At 48.3% G+C, this 23,632-nt stretch overlaps 1 protein-coding gene across 3 annotated transcripts in view; it reads left to right on the top strand.

Annotated features, from left to right (window-relative positions):
- Nucleotides 1-23,632, top strand: part of TAOK2 (TAO kinase 2) — a 934,333-nt gene that overhangs the window by 291,629 nt on the left and 619,072 nt on the right. For all 3 annotated transcript variants that reach the window (XM_078652408.1, XM_078652406.1, XM_078652407.1), the window contains exon 8: nt 5,151-5,196. In XM_078652408.1, coding sequence (XP_078508534.1) covers nt 5,151-5,196 — 46 coding nt within the window. The remainder of the gene's footprint in view (nt 1-5,150; nt 5,197-23,632) is intronic.

Raw genomic sequence — 23,632 nt, 5'->3', positions numbered from 1 at the left:
TTTCTTCTGACCACCCTGGTTCTGGTTCTGGTTCTGCTTGATCCTTGTTCTGACCCATTTGTCTGCCTTCTTTCCCAATTCTTGGGGAGAGGTCAGATCTGAATCAACAAGGTGCTGGTGCAACAACTGGTTCTGACAGTTATTTAAAATTTGTTCTCTCATCATTAGATTATACAATCCTGTGTAATCAGTAACCTTGCTACCCAGCAACCAGCCCTCCAAAGCCTTAGTGGCACAATCCACAAAGTCAGACCAGTCCTGAGACTGAGTTTTCTGGGTGTCTCTGAACAGCAACCTGTACTGCTCAGTGGTTAAACCAAACCCATCAACCAGTGTATTTTTCAGGACCTGGTAATTGTTAGCATCCTCCACTCTTGTAGTGAGGAGCTTATCTCTACCTTTGCCATCAAAGGAGAGCCACAGTATAGCTGCCCACTGACTCTGGGGAATGCCCTGCACAGTGCAGGCCCTCTCCAAAGTAGCCATCCATTTCTGGATGTCATCCCCTTGTTTAAAGGGGGGAACTATCTTTGTCAGGTGTTTAGTATCTAAACCCTTCTCTTTTTCTCTTGGGAGATTGCTGCCACCAGTGGGAACTAACCCACTCATCTGCTGCTCTCTAGCAAAGGCAAGCTTTTCTTTGGCCAGGGCAAGTTCTTCCCTTTCAATCCTCAGAGCAGCCTGTCTCATTCTGGCTTCATGCTCTATTCTCTGAGGGGAAGTCAATCTCCTCTGGGGAGAGTTCCTTCTCCTCTGAGAAGAGGCATTAGAGTGCAGAGATCTATTGGAGTCCCTAGAAAGAGATCTATCTCTCCTAACTCCAAGGTTAGGCCTACTTAGGGTCAGTACTGGGGGTCCCCCAGATCCTAGCCCAAGCAAGTCTAAGTTGGCCCTAGTTAGCCTTCTGACTACCTCAAGACCCTTGTCTGCCTCATCCCCAGAGAGTTCCTCAGGATCCCCCTCCTCAACTGCATTTACAGTGTTGTGGAGGTCTGGATCCCCAGTGGTACCCTCTAAGGCTGGCATATTCCCATCTAGCTGAGAAATCTTTCTCGCATCATATGTCTCTAAGAGACCTATCAGAAAGGGAATGGTGGGGTTAGACCCCTGTTTCAGTTTCCTGGAGGTACACACTTGTCTCATCTCCTGGAAACTGAGAGCTGCATATCTTGAAGTGACCTGTGGAGGGTCAATAACCACAAGGGGAGTCTCAGTAGACTCTCCATGGGTAGACATGCTTTTCTAGTGAGGTGTAAGTGGTGCACTTACCTACACTATATGTTTACCTACTGATCCCTTGCTAGAGTTGTAGTTTAGGGTGTGCTAGGCCCTAGGAGCTACAACAGCTGGTTCAGCTTAGTTATATGTACCTTAGTACTTATGTGATCTTTCAAATGATATTCTTAGGATATGTGTGGTAAAACAACAGCAAGCTCAAATCCCAACCGCTGCTCACCAATGTGAGAAGTTGGCCTGATATGCAGTGCTCACTATTCTAGTGATCACTATGTATCAGTCCAAACAACCCTTATTGATGATTGGTTGTAAGTCAACCTTATAGACCAGCTATCCTAGTAGCATGGATACGAGCAGTCTAAGGCTAAGACTCTAGAGGGCGTGTTAAGCCAGCTGTTTTACCATCACATTACCCCTTGAACACCAAGTGAAAGGACACCACACAAGTTGTTATGAAAATAAACAGATATTTATTTATAACAAGACTACCCTGAACTCTTTATGAGTCAGGGAGCTAAGCACACAACAAAACTCTTAAGAAAATACTTTAAGTTGCACAATTTACACAAATGCCCGAGGGGCACGAAAAACCATATATTACAAAAGTGGAATGCGAATTCCTAGCAGGTAAGTAACTATTCTCATAGACTTTAGAAACGCTAGGCCTACAATACTAAACCCTTAGATTAGTAGCAGGAGGCCTGTGGTCGTCGTGTGCAGAGTGGGAACTCTCACGCGTAAGGCGGGAAAAAGTCTATGGAGGCTAGCAAAGACAAAGTTACTGTTCTCGGGCGAACCAGACTAGGTGGGTCGAAAACAAGAGTGGATCCGAACACTTAGGGTGTTGGACTATGCTGAAGCACCGGAGTACTTGGTTTACCTAGCCCAGGGGCTGCGGCTGCATAGGGTTCAAGTTGCGTCGGAAACCCTCGTTGAAGATCCAGGAGCCTGAAGAAAGAAGTTGCTGGCAGGCGACCAGTGAAGAAGTTCGTGGTGATCCAAGCCTGGATCAGGGAAGAAGAAACCTGTAAGCAGAGGGGACCAACTTCTGAATCACTAGCCAGTGATTTAGGTGGGCACCAGGATGGCACCGGACGAAGTCACCTCAGCCAGGTGAGTGGGCGCTGCTGGGCTCTGCAGTCTCTCGGACCAGGAGGCGTTGTCGGCGACCAGGATGGAGGTGCGAGCTGTCCCACGAAGGTACTTGCTGTCGACGTCGCTGGACCCAGGATTGGGCAACAAGTCTTGGCAAATGCAAGGCCCACGCGGTGGACCTAAAATGGCGTCTTGAGTGGACCAGGAGGGTCCAGGGTGCTTCTCTGAAGGAGGGAAGCAAGGGCCAGTCTGGAGCAACCAGACCAGCGGTGTTTGTCGTCGTGGAGCGTCGTGAGGGGGCCACTAGCCAACTGGCAAGTGACCTGGACAACGCGGTGGGCAGCAAAGAGCAGAAGGGCCCCACGCAGATCTCGTGGATGCAGTGGGGCTGAACTTCGGTGCTGGAGCTGCTCAGGGTCGGGGCTTCTCTTACCCCAAAGCACTCAGTCGAGGGTCACTCGGTGGTCGTGCTGGACAAGCGTCGTGCAGTTCTGAAGATGGCCGGTCCCTCGAGGTCTCGTCGCACCCACGGATCACAGCTGGGCTGATGATGTAGGTTGAGGTCAGAGGTGCCAGGGAAGCCGGTTCTCGTCGTGCTGGAGCAGTCTTGATCCGGAGGAGAGACTGGCAACAAACCGCGATGCTTGGTTGGTGCCTGCTGCTGCAGGGTGACTACTCCTTAGTCACAAGGGAGAAATCTTGGGAAGAGTCTTGAGTTCTTCGTGTAGAAGGTTGGTTCAGGATTCAAAGATTGATCTAATTCGGAAGGGGGCCAGTTCCTACCTTTATCCTGCAAAAAGGGGCTGGCACGCGACTAAGTCCTGCCCTATGGGTGGGACTAGGAGGGGGGTGGTTACACCCCTCTCCTTTGGCGGGCTTTCCCCAGATCAGGGGCTGGAGTGCCCCTGGAACTGGTTCAAGCCGGCCTATGCACAGTGAGCACCGGAGTGCCACTTGCAGTCACCTTCCTCTAAAGCCCTGCCTACCTAGGATACACAAAATCCTGTCTGGGACGGTGCTGGCACCGCCCCTGGCAGGAAACCCTTTGTCCTTGCCTCCTGGGCTGGGAGGACTCCCAGCAGCAGGAGGGCAGACTTGTGTCTCAGTGGCAGCATCCATTTTGTGGAGCTAAGGCTCTGTCTAACTTTAACCGGGGTTACAGGTTACATACATGTCGTGTCCCTCTAGAAGGGTGGAATGCTAACCCCGTCGCCAGAATTGGCGAGGGGTTAGTATTCCAATTCGTATGACACCTTACTCGACATGTTTTGATAAAGCGATACCAGAGTTGGCATATAACGGCGAGGATTATAATGCACTTAAGAGTATATGGTATGCGATATCATGGAAACGGCTAAGGGATAGATCCCGAAAGCCGCAGACAGGCTCAGCTCATGCCAGAGCACCATCTCACACGATTCCAAGCACTCTGCCTTCAGGATTGTCAAGGCCTGCCATAGGAGTGACTGATAGGAGATCTGTGTGTCCATTTAGGTTTAGATATAGGAATACTATATCTACAGCAGAGGGTGAGTACACCACTTTGCCCCAGCTGTCAAGCAGCCAGTTGTGTCTGATTTAGTTAGTCAGCCCAGGTGTGGCATAATACATGCTGCAGCCCCTGGGAGACTTCTGGGTGCACCTCAGCCCTGGGTACAGGGACTTGGAGAGGGCCCAGTGCCAATTCAGTACCTGGGTACAATTTGGAGTAGAGAGAACAGCTAGGCTGTGGGTCTGATTAGCAGGCCCACAGCCAGGGAAAGTCGTAAACCAGTGAAGCAAAAAGCAAAAATCTGGGTGATCATAGGATTGCAGACCCTACTCTCCTACAGACCCCAATATCGTTTTGCCTGCCAAAATCTACTCTGTGCCCCCTCCACCTCACTCCGTAGTGGGACAGCTGCTGCTCTGTATTGGTAATCTGCGGGACGGAAATCGGGGCTGGGTGCACACAGTACCTGTAAATACTCTCAAATCCTTTTAATATAATTTATGATGCCTTACTGAACGCAGTGCAGCTCAAACTCTTGTTACATCTTGCTGAGCACCCCAGACCATTTACTTTCACCTTGAACGTGGGCACTTCTGTGAGTATCACTTATGCTACACCAGAGTGTACAATACTGGACATGTATCTCGGATGGTTGGAACAAGTGCATGTCGTGGGCTAATCCTCAGTCAGTAGTGGATGGATCTAGCTGCCTGTTGTTAGTCTCTAGATTGCTCCTTTGTCACTCATGGATAGCGGCAGGACAGCACATTACTATTACTTCACTCCTCCTGTGCATTCCTGATGGATAATTCTGTATCAGCGGTGCACAGTTCATGCTTGATGGTCGCTTATCAGTCCTTACGGGGAATATGTAGGTAATTTGCCATTCATTATTTCCTGTATCCAGTGCATGCCTTGGGCTGAACCTCTGTCACACACTTGTCTTTTGATTACAGAGAAACATTCTTTATCAAGTACAATAATAATAATAAAAATGGTGTTCCGCTTACTACTTTTCCCATCAAAACATGCTTTGGCGCAGCGACTTAAAACAAGATATGAACACCACTCTGGTCACTTGCAAACAACACAGGAACCTTTACTGCCTAGCCCACACTGTGTTGCAACACACTTTCGGCCAAGAACTCTGCCCATTGTTTAGCTTGTTACCCGTTCTGTAGTGTGCCTAATCGCCTCATCAGTGGTATTAAAGGCTGTGTAAATGCATTTACAGTACAATGGTCTTGTGGTAGTTATCTGCCTGCAAAGTATCATTAGATACATTATCCCCTCCTAATATATTTTTCTCTTGTTCTGTGAATCTTAGCTGGCCATGGAGTACTGTCTGGGATCTGCCTCCGACCTCCTGGAGGGTAAGTATAAGCTCTGCCAGTCATTTCAGGGTTAGGGTTACTGTAGCTCAGCTAGACACTTGCAAGGTTCTATGACCCCTCATTTATTTGGAGATGCCCTGCCTGGCAACAGTTAACTAGTTTATTGGTGTTTAGTATAACACAGGGTTTCAGGTGGGTGGTGCTAGCCATTTTGTTTTGGTTGGAGAATGCCTTCCACGTTTGAATGCTGTTTTACTAGGTGATTCCCGTGTGCGGAGCTTTTTGCCTGAACCCGGTGTATGCTGATTTCCCTCAGTGGATTGGAAAATGCACTTTGAAAAGTGGCTTAGTAATCTGTAAACTGTAAAATGTACTTTACTCTGTTTGACACCTGCGTTTACACTACGTTAGGACCAGAGTCTTTACTTCTTCAGTGTAAGAGGTGAGCGAGCAATGGATGCATGGTTCTAATTGACAGCTTAAGGCTCTTGCAGGATTTAATTTTTATTGCCATTTTTCTGCCTTCTTTACCTTTTGGAGTTTGTGAAACATTTGCACCTAGTAATCATGCACTGGAATAGGTGTCCTTATGTAGAGTTTGCAAGGACCATTGAGGGAAATGTATATAACCACAGTAAAGGTGACCCTAGTTCTGAAACTGAGCTTTTGAGTCTGATAAATCTCCTCTGATAAACACTGAACTTTCGGATTTTTGTCATGGACTTCACCTGGGCCTTTTAGGTGTTAACATACATCTTTGCATTTTTATTTTGCAACTTTTGATCCCTTACATTTTAGTCAATGTTTGCAAATGTTGCTGATGAGACATCTAATGCTTAGCTAGTAACTCGGCATTTATGTTGCCACGTTGGCAAATTCTATGTTACTTATGCATTTTACTGCGCGTGACTTAGAACATCGCTTTTGTTCGGCGCATCACAAGCGTAATGAGGTAGAGACCCTTTGACTGTTTGTTTCAGAACCATGCATTGATTTTTTGCAGAGAATGCGAATATTGGAATGTGCTGAAATATCTGCAGGGACTTTTTCTGTGTGCTGATATAGACTATTTTTAAAGCTATTATGCAACATTTATTTTCAGAGCCTTGCTCTTAGGCAATGGTAATTTGTGGACTTGATTGTTTCTGAGCTATGCTCATACCCTCCTAACGCGTTCTTCAGTTAACCATAAACTGTTTTCATTTGTTAGTAGATTAGTTCATTGCCCGTCACTTGCCTCTAAGATGTGATTTTTCTACAGACTGTTCAGTATGCGAAGCCAACCATTTGGAGAGCTCTTACCAAAAGAAGTATTTCTTCAGATTTTCATCTTTTTCTCTCCGAACATCTCGATTTCAGCAAGGCAGGAGTGGCGCAGAAGAAATAGGTTTGAAATCCGAAGCCTGTGGGAAAGCGATTTATATGGATGACTCGCATCAAAGTGCTTGTATTTCCTACATCTATGTCACAAGCCTAAGAATTGCGATGTTTCTAAAGCTTTTAAAGCCAAAACTCCAAAAGACCTTTAGAGAAGACTGGTGTTGGCTATTTTAGAAGGTAAGATAGAGGCTACCTCTTCTAAATAAGAAAATTAAACCTATCAAGTCCCCATCAGAGATGCCTGGGCACAAGACAAGCAGGCGCCGGGCCGTCTGATCCTACCATCAGGGGTTAGACCCTTGGTCGGCCTCTGTCCTCTGATTTGTGAGCAGAATAAGAAGTACTAACAGAAGGTAGGAAGTGTAGTCCCTATTGAGGATGAAGTGCCTATGAAGAGGTCTTATCTCAGAATCAGGCCACGGTTTGTTGACAAGGTGATCCTTCAGTGATGATGAATACCTGGAAGAGGAAAGAAGAAAAAGTCATTGGGACATATTAAATATCCAGTACATAGACTCTCAGGAAGAGTATGAGGAAGTACTGGGTGCAGTCACCTAGATTGGTGCAGGTGAAGTTCAGAAAAGAACGCTTAGTACTCTCTTCACAGCACTTGGTACAAGTTTCTATGGAGATGTTTAACTCTGTAGGACATAGAGACATCTACCAAAGGATACTGCCTTATTTTTATCTGTAGTCACAACTTGAAGCGGTGTCCACTTCATAGCTCCCACTCTTGCTTCCAATACCATTGGAAGCAAAGTCCAAGCAAGCACATGAACCAGAACGATCTGCGCAAACCCAGACTTATACAAAGAAGGTGTAGAGCAGTTTAGGAGATGATGGCACCAAGGAGAATCATGGAGACGACAGGCCTTATGGTGATGATGACTGATATCGGAGACAGGGGAACACCACCTTTTACTGACTTCGATGATGTAGATACATCTGCCGGAGACCAGCCTAGTTCGCTGAGTAATGACTCAGAATGGAATCAATTCATAGTTCCTCATGATGCGAGTCCAGAGTGGCCGAAATAGGGATTTTTCTCCGGCTGAAATCTGGAAATGCATTCTCTAATAGAGAATACTTCTGAGCCCTGCAGCCCACCTACATATTTGCTTGAAGTCTTTTTTTTCCCTTCTTTTTATAGAAAAATTGCACAGGGGCTCAAGAGCAATTCTCATCTTGGCCATCTTGGATAAGTGGTCCTTCTCATAATGTAAATCCCTGCCAGGGCTGTTGTGAGCCTCTCAAGAATAGAAAAGCAATAGAATGCCACAGCTTTAGCCCTGGCATGTATCTTGAATCCGGACAAGACTGATCAGGGTAAAACAGATTAACTGTGTTCGAGGCATGTGGGCTGCTAAATTCATATCTTAGCATTAGATCGCCGCCTAGTGTTGGGTCCGGATGATCGCACATTGTTGTCCTGGAAGAGTCTTCGAAGTATCCTGAGATAGGTGGCTCCTCCCCTGGACTACAGTGCGCATGGGCATCGGCTCCATCCCCAGATTGTTTTTTTCCGCCATTGGGTTCGGATGCGGTCTCGACTTCTCTCTGTCGGAACCGAGTAAACCTAACTTTTTAAGGCCAAAAGGCCTTGTATTTATAGCGTCGGTATTGTTTGCGCACGGTCTCGAGTTCTTCCGACTCTTGGAGTCGGATTCAGCGGAGTTTTTTCACTCTTCGGACATCGAGGCCTTCTCATCGCGACGCGACCACGACTTTCCAGCATGCAGCGGAGTCCGTTTAAGTACTGTCCGCTCTGTGGGTCCAAGTACCCACATATAGACCTGCACCCGGTCTGTAACAAATGCCTTTCACCGGACCATGACGACGGCAAGTGCAAGGCTTGTGCACAATTCAGGTCGAAAAAGACTCTCAAGCTTCGGCGCGCGGTGCGCCTGGAGGCCAGACAAGCGGCCCCGGATCCAGAAAACATCTTCGGCGACCAAGAAGAAGATGAACAGGGTCATCATCTCCAAATATCCCCACCCGAAACGGAGGTCGAGGCGGATCCGGTAGACGACGACGGAGTCGTGGATCAAGGCATTGAATACGTCGACGAGGTAGGGGACGTCGAAGAGATTTATGGGGCCGCGGCAGATAGCTCGGGGGACGAGCTATGCCCCGAAGGTTTCGAAGATCACGATCGGGTCACGGGATCGCCAGTTGGCCTTACCCAAGACCCCGTACCGCAAGCCACGGCCCCGCCTTCAGGCCCGGCCACGGACATACTTGCTGGGCAGGCCGGATCGAAACCGAAACCGAAACCTACGGTGTCGACTACACCTAAAATGGCCGACCCGAAAACGAAACCGAAACTTATGGACTCGAGCGTCCCTAAAATGGCGGCCGGCCCACAGAAAACTACTGCACCCGCCGCCGCATCGGCTCCGTCGACCTCCGGTCCACAGAAGTCGAAGAAGTCTGTCGATTCCACAGGGTCAAAATCGGCGCCAGAGGAGGGATCCTCTAAGAAGGGTGGTCGGCACGGATCAACCTCTGCGACACCGTCTAAGCACGCCAAGGCCAGCGGCACGGCTCCGGTTCCGGCTGGGACTCCGTTCGTCGGTCGCGTAGTGGAGTCGGAGGCGACACAAGCACACGGATCGACGGCTGGCACATCTGCGCATCGATCCAAGGACTCTGGGTCGGCGGCAACTGCATCGGCGTCCAAGACTCAGAAAGGCCACCATGACGTCGGATCCGAGGGGAAGGTCAAGACATCCTCGTCGGCGCCAAAAGCCACTGTAAGTGAAGTGTCCCCCATCGCCGCTTCGCTACAGAGAATCAGGGACAAGGCCGCTGCTACGTCGGCTCCGTTGCCGTCGCCTCACACGCCGAAGGACACTCCGGCAAAGCCTAAGAGTAAGCTTCTCTTCCTTCTGCCGCCGAAAGAGGCTCCGAAGGCCTTTTCTACGAAATCGACGCCAAAGAAGTCGGATTCTTCTACGGCAGGGGTACCTTCAGGTCGAGAAGTCGAATCAGAGGACGATTCTGAGCACTTCATCGACGCCAACACAGGCAAATTAACACTATACAAAAGGAGGATCACTTCGGAGCCTCTGGACTCCTATGTCATCCCACTAAAGAAGAAGAGGGTTCCTCAGGACGCTTCTAGCCTCATAGAACCTATCCAGCCTCCTCCAAGAAAAAGCCCTACTCCCTCACCAGAACACTCTGAGGGTGAGGGATATGATGAAGATGACCAATACACCTTCCCCATCAATGAACCAGATGCACATCCACATGCATATGATGACATTGGTGACCAAGGCACCCAAAGTGTGGGGCAAGACCCACAGGCTTTCAGTGCACGTGCATCCCCAACAGAGGATTCTGCAGGTTTTCATGCACTAATTGAGAGGGCAGCTGCTAATCATGATGTGGACATGCATGCTGACCCAGTGGAAGAGGACTTTCTCTTTGACACTTTTTCAGTCTCTGAAAGAACTGTGAAAACGCTGCCTATGCTCAAGGGAGTCCTCAAGCATGCAGCTGACATCTTTAAAGAACCTACCAGAGCGAGAGTGGTCAATCCACGTATCGAGAAAAAGTACAGACCAGCACCTGCAGACCCTGCATACATTCGGGGACAGTTGCCACTAGACTCTCTTGTGGTCGCAAATGCCAGAAAACGGGCCAACTCCCAGACGACGGGTGAAGCTCCTCCCCCAGACAAGGAGTCCAAGGTGCTAGAGGCAGGGGGCAAAAGAGTGGCGGCACAAGCTGCCAACTTTTGGCGTATTGCAAATACACAAGCACTCTTAGCACGTTACGATAGGGCGCATTACGACACCCTAGAGCAGATTGTACAACACCTGCCTCCAAAGTTTCAAGAGGGCACCAAACTGCTTATAGAGGAAGGGAAACTGATCTCCAACGCAGCCATCAAGTGTGCACTTGACGCCGCAGACACGGCAGCTAGGGCGATCAACACTAGCGTCATGCTAAGACGACAAGCTTGGCTCCGCATATCAGGGTTTAAACCTGATATTCAGACAACCATACTTAATCAGCCAGTCAATCCTGATAGACTGTTTGGTCCAGATGTTGACACCACCCTCAAAGATAAAAAAGGACACAGAAACTGCTACGTCCATGGGGGCCCTACAATCGCAACAGTTTCGTGGCAATAATTTTCGTCGCTCAGGTGTACGTGGAGTCACCAGAGGACAAATGGGTCAACAATCGCAATTCTCAAGAGGTGGAGCACAATCCTCGTTCACAAAACAGAACAAGGGAGGTTACAGAAATAACAGCAACAGAGGTCGCGGCAGAGGAAACAACAGCTCCCGCTCCTCTACCCCAAGCAAACAGTGACTCTCTGTCACTGCCCCCCGACCACTTAACACCTGTCGGGGGGAGACTGCAGCAGTTCCTGCCCGTCTGGAGAAACATCACCACAGACAGGTGGGTGCGACAACTAGTCCAGTATGGTTATTGCCTAGAGTTGAAATCCACTCCACCCAACATTCCGCCAAGGCAAAGGCCTATGTCCGCAGAGCACTTGCACTTATTGCAGCAGGAAGTAGTGGCGATGCTGCACAAAGGCGCAATCGAGCTCGTGCCGGTGGGAGAGGAAGGCACAGGGGTATATTCCCTGTACTTCCTTATTCCAAAAAAGGACGGATCTCTCAGACCCATTCTAGATCTACGTCCCCTCAACCTGTACATACTATCAGAACATTTCCATATGCTTACACTGCAGCAGATTCTTCCCTTGTTAAACCAAGGGGACTTCTTAGCAACCTTAGATCTCAAGGATGCTTATTTCCATATTCCACTACACCAGTCCCACAGGAAATACCTCAGGTTCACTATTCAAGGCAAGCATTACCAGTTCAAGGTCCTACCCTTCGGAGTCACCACAGCCCCAAGGGTGTTTACCAAGTGTCTGGCGACAGTAGCAGCGTTACTTTATTATTTATTTATTATTTATTACTCAGGAGGCAGAACATCCATGTCTACCCCTACCTGGACGACTGGCTCGTTCAAGCCAAGTCGGAACGACAGTGCGCCGCGGACATGTCGACCACCATTCACCTCCTTCACAATCTAGGTTTCTCGTTGAACTACCCAAAGTCGCATCTTCAGCCGGCACAGGTCCGGCAGTTTCTAGGTGCGACGATCAATACCCTGACGGCCATGGCTCAACCAAACCAAGTCAGGATAGACAGCATGCAGTCTCTACTCCAGAAGTTCAGACCACAACACTCGCTTCCAGCGAGAGTGTTCATGCAGTTGATAGGCATGATGGCCTCCTGCATCTTCATAGTCCCTCACGCACGGTTACATATGCGCCCGCTCCAGGAGTGCTTAGCAAATCAGTGGACACAGGCTCAGGGACAATTGACAGACCTAGTGTTGGATACCAGTCGGGCATACGACTCTCTGCATTGGTGGACTCCACACAACCTTTGCAAGGGCCGACTGTTCCAAGAGCCAGTGCCACAGATTATCCTGACAACGGACGCATCTCTCCAGGGATGGGGCGCTCATCTGCTCACTTACACAGTGCAGGGACTATGGACGACGCAACAACAGAGGATGCACATCAATTATCTAGAACTGATGGCAATCTTCATGGCGATCAAGTCCTTCATTGTACATCTGTGCAACAAGGTAGTGTTAGTCCGGACGGACAACATGACCGCGATGTACTACATTCAAAAGCAGGGAGGCACCCACTCGCCACAGCTGTCTCATCTGGCTCAGAGCATGTGGAAGTGGGCCATTCAGAGGAACATTTTCCTCATGGCAGAACACCTCCCGGGAAAGGACAATCAGATGGCGGATCTGCTCAGCAGGTACAGCCATCAAATGCACGAGTGGGAGATACACCCATCTGTCCTCCACCCGTACTTCCAGCAGTGGGGTCATCCGGAGATAGACCTGTTTGCCACAAAAGAAAACGCAAAATGCCAACACTTTGCCGCCAGGTTCCCTCACCCACAGTCGCAGGGGAATGCGATATGGATGAACTGGTCAGGCAAATTTGCGTACGCTTTTCCGCCAACCCCTCTGATACCGCTGGTGGCAAGAAAGCTAAGGCAGCACGCGATGACTCTCATCCTAGTTGCTCCAACGTGGGCGCGCCAAGCATGGTACACCACGTTCCTCGAACTCTCAGTGGTGCCGCATGAAAGACTGCGCCTCACGCCCAGACTTCTGACGCAGAACCGTGGAGAAATTCAGCATCCAGATCCGCAACAGCTCAACCTGGCGATCTGGCTCCTGAAGTCCTAGAGTTTGGATACCTTAACCTACCTCCGGAATGCATGGACATCATCAAGGAGGCAAGGAAGCCAACTACCAGAGCATGCTATGCTGCGAAATGGAAGCGTTTTGTCATTTACTGTACAGCCAATAACATCAACCCGCTAGATGCTTCTATCCCTAACATCATTTGCTATCTGTTGCATCTTTACAAGTGCAATCTAGCGTACACTTCGGATACATCTATCCGCCATAGCGGCTTATCTTCAGAACAGGCAGCATCTCTCTGTCTTCAGAGTGCCTGCCATTAAAGCTTTCCTTGAAGGTCTGAAACGAGTCATTCCCCCAAGAACACCACCAGCTCCGGTGTGGAACCTCAATGTGGTCCTTACCAGACTGATGGGACCACCTTTTGAGCCACTGCACTCGTGTGAACTCCAGTTCCTAACGTGGAAAGTAGCTTTCCTAATAGCTATTACGTCACTGAGGCGGGTTAGTGAGCTACAAGCGCTCACAATCCAAGAGCCTTTCATTCAGATTCATCCAAATAGGGTAGTGCTACGCACTAACCCCAAATTCCTTCCGAAGGTGGTGTCACAGTTTCATCTCAACCAAACTATTGACTTGCCGGCATTCTTTCAAAACCCACAAACGGTAGCGGAAAGAATGCTCCATACCTTAGATGTACGGAGGGCGTTGATGTAATACATAGACAGGACACAACCCTTTAGAAAGACAAAACAACTTTTTGTTGCCTTCGCACCACAACACAAAGGCAACCCTATTTCCAAAGCAGGAATAGCCAGGTGGATTGTTAAGTGCATCCAAATATGTTATCAAAAGGCTAAGCGCACTCTTAACGATACCCCCAAGAGCGCACTCCACACGCAAATTGGGGGCATCCATGGCTTTCCTAGGGAACATTCCTTTAGAGGACATTTGCAGAGCAGCCACGTGGGTTACACCACATACCTTTACAAAACACTACTGTGTTGATGTGCATTCCAAGCAGCAAGCTGCTGTAGGACAGGCTGTTCTCAAGACACTCTTTCAGGTTTCTGCAGCTGGCACGGGCAACCGCCGCTGATGGAGGGACTGCTATGTATTCTATGCTAAGATATGAATTTAGCAGCCCACATGCCTCGAACTGAATATGCTACTTACCAGTATGCATCTGTTCTTGGCATGTAGGGCTGCTAACATTCATATCGCCCACCCTCCTCCCCGGTGCCTGTTGCAGCTGCAGATATACTATTGTATTCAGTCATTAGCATGGACATCCTTTACACGTTTCACTCCATCTTCTGCCACAATGGCGAAAAACAATCTGGGGATGGAGCCGATGCCCATGCGCACTGTAGTCCAGGGGAGGAGCCACCTATCTCAGGATACTTCGAAGACTCTTCCAGGACAACAATGTGCGATCATCTGGACCCAACACTAGGCGGCGATCTAATGCTAAGATATGAATGTTAGCAGCCCTACATGCCAAGAACAGATGCATACTGGTAAGTAGCATATTCATTTTGGTGGCAGCTGAATGAAGGTTGAGGAACCTGCCAGCTCCCACGAAAAAGGAAGGTAGAAAGTGGGAGTCGGTGTGTAAGATGGTAACCGTCCTTGTAGCAGATGCGGTTAAAATAGCTAACACATCGACTGTAGTTGCTAGTTTTTATCTACTGCTTTGGAGTGACTTCACGTCTTTGCTGGAGATAGCTGACGAGGACAAGGCAACTGTAGGGCTTTACTAAAAGATGGAGATTAAGTTTCAGATTCTCTGATAGATGCTGCAGTGAATGCCTTGTGCTGTGTATGTAGACAGATTGGAAATGCTACCGCCATGAGGAGATATGTGGGTAGTTTAAAAAAAAATAGGTCTTTAAGGCATGAGTTTCAATTGCAATCTATGCACATTCCCTTTGATGGGAAAATGTATTTAGTAAGAAGGTGGATAATTTCCTACTGCCAGCTGATACAGAAACACCACAATCGTCAGGAATGCTTAAAATCAGGGAACTATTTACAGGAAACAGACAACCGTATCAGGTCAAATCAACAGGGATCCTTTTTTCACAAACCATATAGATCATATTGCCAATTTGAGGAAATGGTGTGTATTGTATGGTGTAGTTGTGTGACCTCACCGTGTAAAGCACGTACTGGTTCCATAAGGACTATTTGATTTAGTTTGTTAAACCCCCTAGCTCAACCCTGGGTAGCTGTGGCTCTGAGCAAAAAGGCCTGCACAAAGGAACAATTATGAAGCATTTAAACGGCACAAAAACAATTGAAGAATAAATACACAAGACACCCAAGAAATCCGACACCAATTTACAAAAACAGTCTGTATTGTCGAACACCACAATGAAAAAGATCTACAAAAGGGATCCGGAAAGATATATTTTACAAGGTGCAGTAAACATGCCCTTTTTGCTAGTTGTATTGTCGTCGACTAGGGTTAGTTTAGGACACCAATGCTGGCAGGGAGCCAGTCAGTGGGACCAGCAATGTCCACAGAAAGAATTCCCTCAAAGATAGGAGCAGTCTTAAGTGAATTCAAGGCACTGTAGGTTTCTATGGAAATGGTCCTGTGAAAGGGATACAGGATGTTGAAGATGCTCAAGGATGCTGTAGATGTGATGCGGTCGATAGGGGGCTTCCTGTGGCTACTCCTCAGTCCATGGGCTAGCTGAGGTGATCCTGGACAAAAAAATCGACCTCTCGAGGAGTCCTCTTGATCCTGTCAGAAGTCGAATCGCCACTCGACCACCAATCGACTTGTATCACAGTAACCGGGAAATCCTCGCCTTCTGGGTGACCAAGCTGCATGCTGACTCTCCTGGGCTTAACAAATTGGAGCGTTGGGTCCTAGTCTTTAGTGCCGCTTGGCGATGAGCAGTGGCGGCTTGAAAATTTGGGCAACCAACTGACCCCAGCAGGCCTCTTCATCTGTTGTTGCACCGGGCTGCATACTGGATTTCAGCCAACTGACCCTAGGATTCTGTCTTTGGCCGGTCTCCGGAGACGACTTCTCACGAGCAGGACCTAGCAGGTACAGTCCATCTCGTTTGCTAGCCACCAGGTTCATCAGATGCCGCCCACCCGGGTGCAACCTCTTTTCTGGTTCCATGGTGCAGGAGGGCAGTCCTTCATTGGCCCTTCTTTCAGTCCAGACAAAATCTGAGTTCTCGGTGCCAGCAGTGCCCTATTTATGATTTTAAAAAATGCCCTTAGGGTAGGATGTGATTGGTATCAATGGGCTACCTGGTTCTCTCCCTCCTGATGGCCACTTCCTGTGAAGTGTGGCATCTGGCTATCCCAAGATGCACCTTATGGCCCACGACCAACATGGTAGAACCATTGTCTCGGCGTCCAGAGCTCTCTAGCCCAACCAAAATATGGGGGTACATGTCCCTGGAAAACCAGTTTGACAACTGTTTTTTCCCTTCCCCGTCCCTAGTGCCAGCCTGTCTACCTAGACAGTGGAGCAGCCCCTCTCCCAAGTGTTACCCATTTGCCTTTCAAAGGTGACTTTTCCTTTTAAAGCTTGCCTTTTGGGTCAACACCCTTTTGGGTTCCTGCAGGAGAGAGGTAATGCCTCTCTCCGTGCAGGCCTCTGTTGGATCGGTAGGCTTGCGATAGGGGTGACCTACACATATTGCAGAGGGAGCTGTGGTTTTGCTATTGCTTTAAATGGATAATTTGGCTATACATTTAAATTTTGGAGTCTGGGGCTAGTTTTACTTGTTTCACACCCAGGGTTGCACAACCAGTGCTGCAGTCCGTGGGGTGACCTAACTTAAAGGTCATGGTACCATATGTTAGGTTCTTATGTGACATATGAATAATCAGATATTTTATGTAAAGAGTCCAGAGGTTCCCTTTTGCGTGGATCGGGGCTTGCAATGCAATCCCAAAATGCTCTTTTAGGGGGTAGTGTGGTTGACCAGAATTAGGCTTAACACAGAGGAGTGCAAGACATCTGAAAATACACACAATGGTCAATAAATGAGACGCACGATTCAAAGGAAATCCACACCAATTTATAAAAATAGCAAGTATCTTTATATATTTTTAGGCATCAGAAGAAAATCGTTCAGGTACTTTTTTTTTTAATAGGAATGTTTTTCAGTTCAAAAAGTCGACGGTGCAATTTCTGAGTTCTGCAATGTTAACCTGAGGGAGGAAAATCATATGCGGTTTATCTGTTCTTGGCAGCGACTTACTGGACCCTTCTCCAGGAGTTAAGGTGAGTGTTGTGCAAGGCCCAAGGCAGCACCAGCAGAACACCACCAGTGGCACTAGGGTGGCCGAGTGTGTTGGTGCAAAACAGCATCAGCTACCCAATGTTATACTATGGAGAACAGTCGCAGTGAAAAGAGGCTGCAGGCTTTGACTGGGGGACCAGTCAGGCTCAACCAACAGGGGGCTCAGGCCTGGTGATGCTAGAGGACGTAGGGGCACCTTTGCTCCTCTTCTCCACAGCCCAGGGGCGACCAGTGCAAAGGTGTCTTTAGGTGTCTGGTTTTCTCACCAGGAGCAGTTGTAGCAGAGGGGCCCTGCGTGCAGAAGTGGTATCGGAGGGTCCATGAGGAGTGAAACAATGATGTTTCTGGCTCTGGAGGGCTGGGGGACCTCAATGGTACGGTTGGCCCACTTCAACTCTGGCTTGGGGCAATGGGCGCAGTGGTGGCTTCAAGTGTCTGGTTTTGGCACTTCAGGAGTCCTCAGTCCTCTCTTTGGAGTTTCAGGATGCAGGTAACAGTTCTGCTGTTCCACAGGAGGTCTTTGTTCTTTTATGAAGGCAGGCAGTCCTCCCAGGTTTTGGAGGCACAACTGCAGGATGAGACGTCTTTGGCGTAGTTATGATGGGGAACAGCAGACAGACCGGCAGGGCTGAGGCTAAGTCAGTTGATCTCTTCAATCTTCTGCTTTTGTGGCTCTTCACTGTCATTCTTCTTAGTAGGTCATCAGGATCTTATTCTTCTGCTAGGGACTCCCCTAAATACTGAATTTTTGGGCGTTGGTGGGAGTGTAGTGTAGTGTAGTAGCCAATGGGCTACTACACCTTAGGGATAACCCTGTCCCAGAATTCCTAAGTACGCCATCACAAAGATAGCTACTTCTAAAAAATCGTGTCCACTTCAGTTTAGCCCACCTTAGGAGTGGTACTAGCCTGGGGCTAGGCACACCTACATGACTAGCTAATTTCCCCACCTGTCCTGGTGCCAAAGGGGGTCTGGACAAGGGGGTCAGCTTCCTCTCCTATGAGGGGAGTCCGATTCGCATTTTGAAGGCAGCAGCTCTTTGAAGCTTGCCGGCCTAGGAAAGCTAATCAGCAGGTCATCTTGTGGGGAGGGGTTTTACACCCTCTTCCCGGACAGGCTTTTGTCCTGGGTGTCCTGAGAATAGAGACTCTCATCCTAGGAGGTCAGAACAGTGTCCTGGATGGCAGGCTGGCAGAAACCAGTCAGGTAGCACCACAGAGGCTGGTAGGTTTTCAGGAGGTACCTCTAAGGTGCCCCCTGGGTGCATATATTGGTAAATCCATCAGTGGGTTTATCAATAGCGAGATGTTTGATCCCCTACGTCTCTATCTTCAGTGAAACCATCTTGTAGCTGGCGAACTCATTTTCACCAGTGTGCAGCACATGTTATAAGATGGCTTCCCTGGTCACTTGCACTGGCAGTAATAAGACTGGCCAGCACAGGAGCATATCTGCTAATGCCGGTATGCCCGCACATGTAATATTCAGCGCCCTGCCAGGCCTGATGTAGGTGTGGCTTACAAATATTACATGCAGTGTTAAGGGGTATTGCGCACAGTGATGTGTGGCATTTCATGTTTTCACTTTTGTCTGCACCACGACATGCAGCCTGCAATAGAAGCCTTGCATGTACTTGGTGTGGGGCACAATTCGTGCTGCTGCCCCTAGGGCCCCTCTTTAGTACTTCAGGCTTTGGTACCAGGGTACCGTGTACTAGGAACTTACAGAGGGTCCTAAAAGTTTTGCCAGTTGGGGAAAACAGTTGAACATTTCAGTGGCATGTACTGATGTTGAGGTCGATGCCACCTGGGCATCTTGTTCTATCTTGGCTGTAGGAAGCCATTTGGGGTGCATGGCCTGTATGTGATTACGCATACCAGAAGTACTGTGCGAATATTGCTTTAAAGTACCTTGTGAGAGCTTCTTTTTGCAGATATCGTGAATTGGGACTTTCCTCTTTTCAGCAGGTAGGCTAAACAATTGCACTACCGAAGACTCCTTTTTTTCCCTTTTATTACTATATTTGAAAGTCTCTGAGTATTCCTGCTGGATCCGGAACAGGAAATAAAACCCATATGGAACTCCTGCAAGGGCTGTTCATTGGTTGTATCGGTACCTCAGGAGTACGAATTACAAATTTGTTGCATGCTTAATTAAAATCTTTACAATTTGATGAAACGTACCAGAGTCTGTTATCAAATCGTTATAAAAAATACGTTCGACAGCATACATCGGTATACTTTAACAGGAATGCAGTAGTCATAAAAAATTATTCATTTAATAAATTCCTACTATGGACATAAAGTGCTGGTGGTACTGCCAAATGCCTATGAAAATATCCATGCAAAGAGTGCCTTGAAGGGCATGCGTACCTTGCTGCACAACTGATTTTCCTGACTTTTTAAAAACTGAGCTTCCCTTTAAGTCTGGGAAGGAGTTTGTCCTGATCAATGGATGCTATCAAAGAGTTATGGAAGTTTTTGAAACTGCCTGTGACATACTACATGACGATCAGGTGTTTGTAGGAATGTCCTTCCGAACGTCTGTCAAAAATAAAGTGCAACCGTGCTGTATAGCTGGGTAGGCAAATGAACTGACCTATTCATAACGGTTCGTTGTGGGTGCTGTAACCCAACTCAACTTTTCATCTCTTGAGACGGAAGCATAGTCCTAAAAATGGACATGAATCTTACTAATTTAACATTCAGTAAGGTATATTGCGGGTTCAGAGCCCCGATAATGGCCTGCCTACATCTTCAAACATGTATGTTAAACTCTTGCCAAAGTAACCGCCTGCGTGCTTCTAGTAGCGTAGGGCACAGGCATGTTACCTGAACTGATGTTTCCTTGGCCTTCCGACATAACCTGCACATGGCATCAGATGGTAGGCTTTGCCACTTCAATAGTAATCCAGTGTTGGTTGGGCCCCCAGCAGAAGGCCAGTAGACGACTTAGTCTGTCGTGAATAATTCAGTTTCCTTGCTATCCTGGAGTTTTTTAGGATCCTATCACCATCCAAGCACGGGACCGCTGAGCCGGTGTTTTTCTTTGTCGAAAAGTCTACTGACAAGCCGGGTGTTAATATTGACCACTTTTTATTATTCATTTCGGCTGATTCACAAAGACCATGCCTCTTGTATATGTAGATCATCCAAACAATTTTCCATGTGCCGTGCATGGGGACCATTGCCACCACTTTTCTTTAGCTCATTCCATTGCACTCCACCAAGTGAATTAAAGTTTGCTGCCCCAAAACCTGTGGCACAACTTCATATATGCGGATTGCTTGGCCACAGATAGTTTAAGGTGGCCCAGCTTTCGACCCACCTGTGTTGGCGAAGCAGATTTCGGTAGCCAGATAATATATTTTGTAAATGCTTGTCATGATGTTTACCAGCTTCAGGTCTGTTCCCAGACAGATCTTCTTTCTGTAAGATAATCCGGAGTAATTGTGCCTGCATAACCTGGGACCTAATAGTATCTCATAGCCTTGTAGCCTGGCTCAAAAAAGCCACCTGGATGGCGTTAGCCACATTTTTAGTAGCAACCTTGTGTTTTTGGTAGGTTCCCCTTAGAGTTTAACCAGACACCAAGATATTTGTATTCTGCAACTTTCTCGCTATGAGTGCAGCCATGAACCCTGCTTATTCACTCTTAACTTAGTATTTTCTAAAATCACCACCAACCTATCTATCCTAGTGTTTTCGGAGAGAGTGGTAACAATCTCTGCAGACCCACTTTTGTTAGTCACTTTTGTTTGTCTCAACATCACCAGGTCGAATGCATAAAGAAGGTTGGAGATAGTTTTTTTTCACCATAGTCAGTGAATGGGATTGACTGGGTCATATCTTGTTGAATCGGAAATAAACAAGTTGAAGAGCAGGAGAGCCAGCACACAGCCTTGATTTAAATGTTTGATGGTCTCAATTTTCCTTGAGTGGACACTGCCATCACTCACTTTCACCGTAACCAGGTGCCTGAATGAGGCAGTTCTTTTACTCTCAGGAACCGTGATGGAATGTCCTAAGATGATGATTTTTGTCAGAGGAGCTTCCTTGAGACCCAATCAAATGCTGGCTTAAAATCTGCAAAGCACTTATCACACTAGTGAAGGCATTTGTGTGGTACGATCTATTAACAAGGAGATACACATCAGATTTGAACAGCCTGCCCTGCTTTTGGCGGAAGCCAGTCTGATTCATGGGAAGGGTTCATCTTGTGGTGGCCCACCCCTCCAGATCTTTTAGCAGTATTCTTGCTAAATATTTGGCCTCAGTATAGATTAGGGCGATCAGCAGATAATTGTTGGGCTTTGCAGGGTTCCTCCCTTGTGTATTGTATGGATTATAGAACCCCGCCAGGTCTCCGGAAAAACTTGCATCTGTAGGATGCAACTAGACAGTATTAAGACAAGCGGAATTCGATTCATTGCATTGTCACTCTGGACCAGAGGGTATAAGACTGGAGAGCATACCCTCTGGCAGCTTCTAGAAACTGAATGTGTGATGAGCTGTTTAGACCGCAGTCTGGGCGGGGGAGCAGCAACTCCTGAGCTCAAGAAGTGGACTGTTGAATAACTCACCCATGCCTGCTTGCTGATATTCACATTATTCGCTCTGCACGACCCAAACTCCTTTGTGTTAAGGATCTGCCAGAAATTTGTTACATCTTTACTTTTGCTGGCGTAAATGAGTCTAGCCCTAAATTCATTCTGAATTGTTCTATACACCCAGAGCTCCTTTTTAGGTCTCGCCTGGCGTTGCAGCGCACATGCGTTGCTCGTTCTGCAAGGGCTTCTTGAAATCAATCCAGTTTGAGAAGTTCTCTTTCGGCTCCGCTGCATCATTGGCATCACCAATTATGCTAAACGGGGTGTAATGATTGTCCAGGAGGCTTTTTAGTAATTCCTGGTTACCACATTGTCCACTTTTGGCCCCGCCCACGTGGATTGGATCTTTTACTGGGGGGCGTGACACAGTGGGCTTCATAATGAGTGTCAATACTTTTTTGTTATCATTCGTTCCATGTTGGCTGTGCGTTAGGTGCCATTGAAATGCTCCCTCTATCTCTTTTTTTTGTTTATTTAGTAATATTGGCACGTATCACGTTTATTAAAGGAGCCGCTACTCCTGCTAGCTGTTAAACACTCCCACAGCATGCAGGGGCCACAACACGTATACATTTTATGTACATGGGCGCCCGCTTTTAGGTTAGGAAACAAAAAACGAACCTTGTGTTCGAGGCATGTGGGCTGCTGAATTTATATCTATGCATAGATCGCCGCCTAGTGTTGGGTCCGGATGATTGTACATTGTTGTCCTGGAAGAGTCTTCGAAGTATCACGAGATAGGTGGCTCCTCCCCTGGACTACAGTGCGCATGGGCATCCCCTCCATGCTCAGATTGTTTTTTTCCGCCATTGGGTTCGGATGTACTTCTTGACTCAAGTTCGGAATTTATACTAGTTACTCTTTTTCGGGGCCAAAAGGCCTTGGGGGCGTCGGTATTGTCTTTCGTTCGGTGCTTTTCGACCTTCAAGTTCTTCGAACTAGACTTCGAGAGACTTTTTACCTTTCGACACCAAAGGCCCTCGACGATGGAACGGAGCCCGTTCAAGCGATGCCCCGTCTGCAACTCGAAATCACATCGACGTGCACCCGGTGTGCAACAAATGTCTCTCACCGGACCACGATGAGGCCAGCTGCATGGCCTGTTCAAAGTTCAGGTCGAAGAAAACTCTCCGTCTTCGACGCGCAGCCCGGCAGTCGGCGAGAGAATCCGCGCCTGACCCAGAAAACATCTTCGGCGGTGACGACGAAGAACATGTACGAGACGACGATCCGGATCACTCGGATCCCGCATCGGAGCCAGACTCCACCTACAACGAGGACGAGGAAGAACTCTACGTCCATGATGAAGACATCATCGAGGTAGGAGACGACGTACAACCTATCGGAGCCGTCGACGACGACTCAAGCGAGGAGCTAGGCCCAACCGCAGTAGCGGGGGCCCATAAAGACTCTTCCACGGCTCAGGTCAAGGCATCGCCGGAAGGCCTTAGCCAAGATCTTTAACACCGTTCTCTAGTCCCGCTTCAAGGCCCGACTAAGGACATTTCCAAAGAGCCATTGGTCGATCGCCCACTCTCAGTGGAGAAATCGAAACCGGAAGCGAAAGACACAAAATCGAAACAGACACTGGTTAAAACAGCCATTGGCTCGACGACTTCGGAACCTTCCAAGTCGAAACGTGCGGTCGACCCCTCGGGGTTGAAGGGGGGCGTCGAACCGAAGATCGGATCGACTACGCCAGTGTCTACGGTAAAGCACGTCACGCTCCCGTCGACGTCCGGCTCCAAAGATGGCGGCTCTTCCGAAGGACTCGAGGCCCAAAAGACCATTGATCCGAAGTTGAAGAAGCCACTGGGGGTCAAGGCCTTCGACCCGAAGCCAAAAGTAGGAACGAAAGACCCTCTCGCGTCGAAGCACAAGGGAGTTCCTGCGGCGCAACAACGGCTCGACGCAAGGCCTCCAACGCACTGAACCGTCTAAGTCGGTCGACTCGAAGTCAGCGCCTCCATCAAAGGTCAGTCCATCACCGATGCTC

The sequence above is a fragment of the Lissotriton helveticus genome, chromosome 7 (genome assembly GCF_964261635.1).
Source record: "Lissotriton helveticus chromosome 7, aLisHel1.1, whole genome shotgun sequence".
NCBI classification, from domain to species: domain Eukaryota; kingdom Metazoa; phylum Chordata; class Amphibia; order Caudata; family Salamandridae; genus Lissotriton; species Lissotriton helveticus.
The sequence above is the reverse complement of the archived record's forward strand: the minus strand, read 5'-3'. Positions and strand labels throughout refer to the sequence as shown.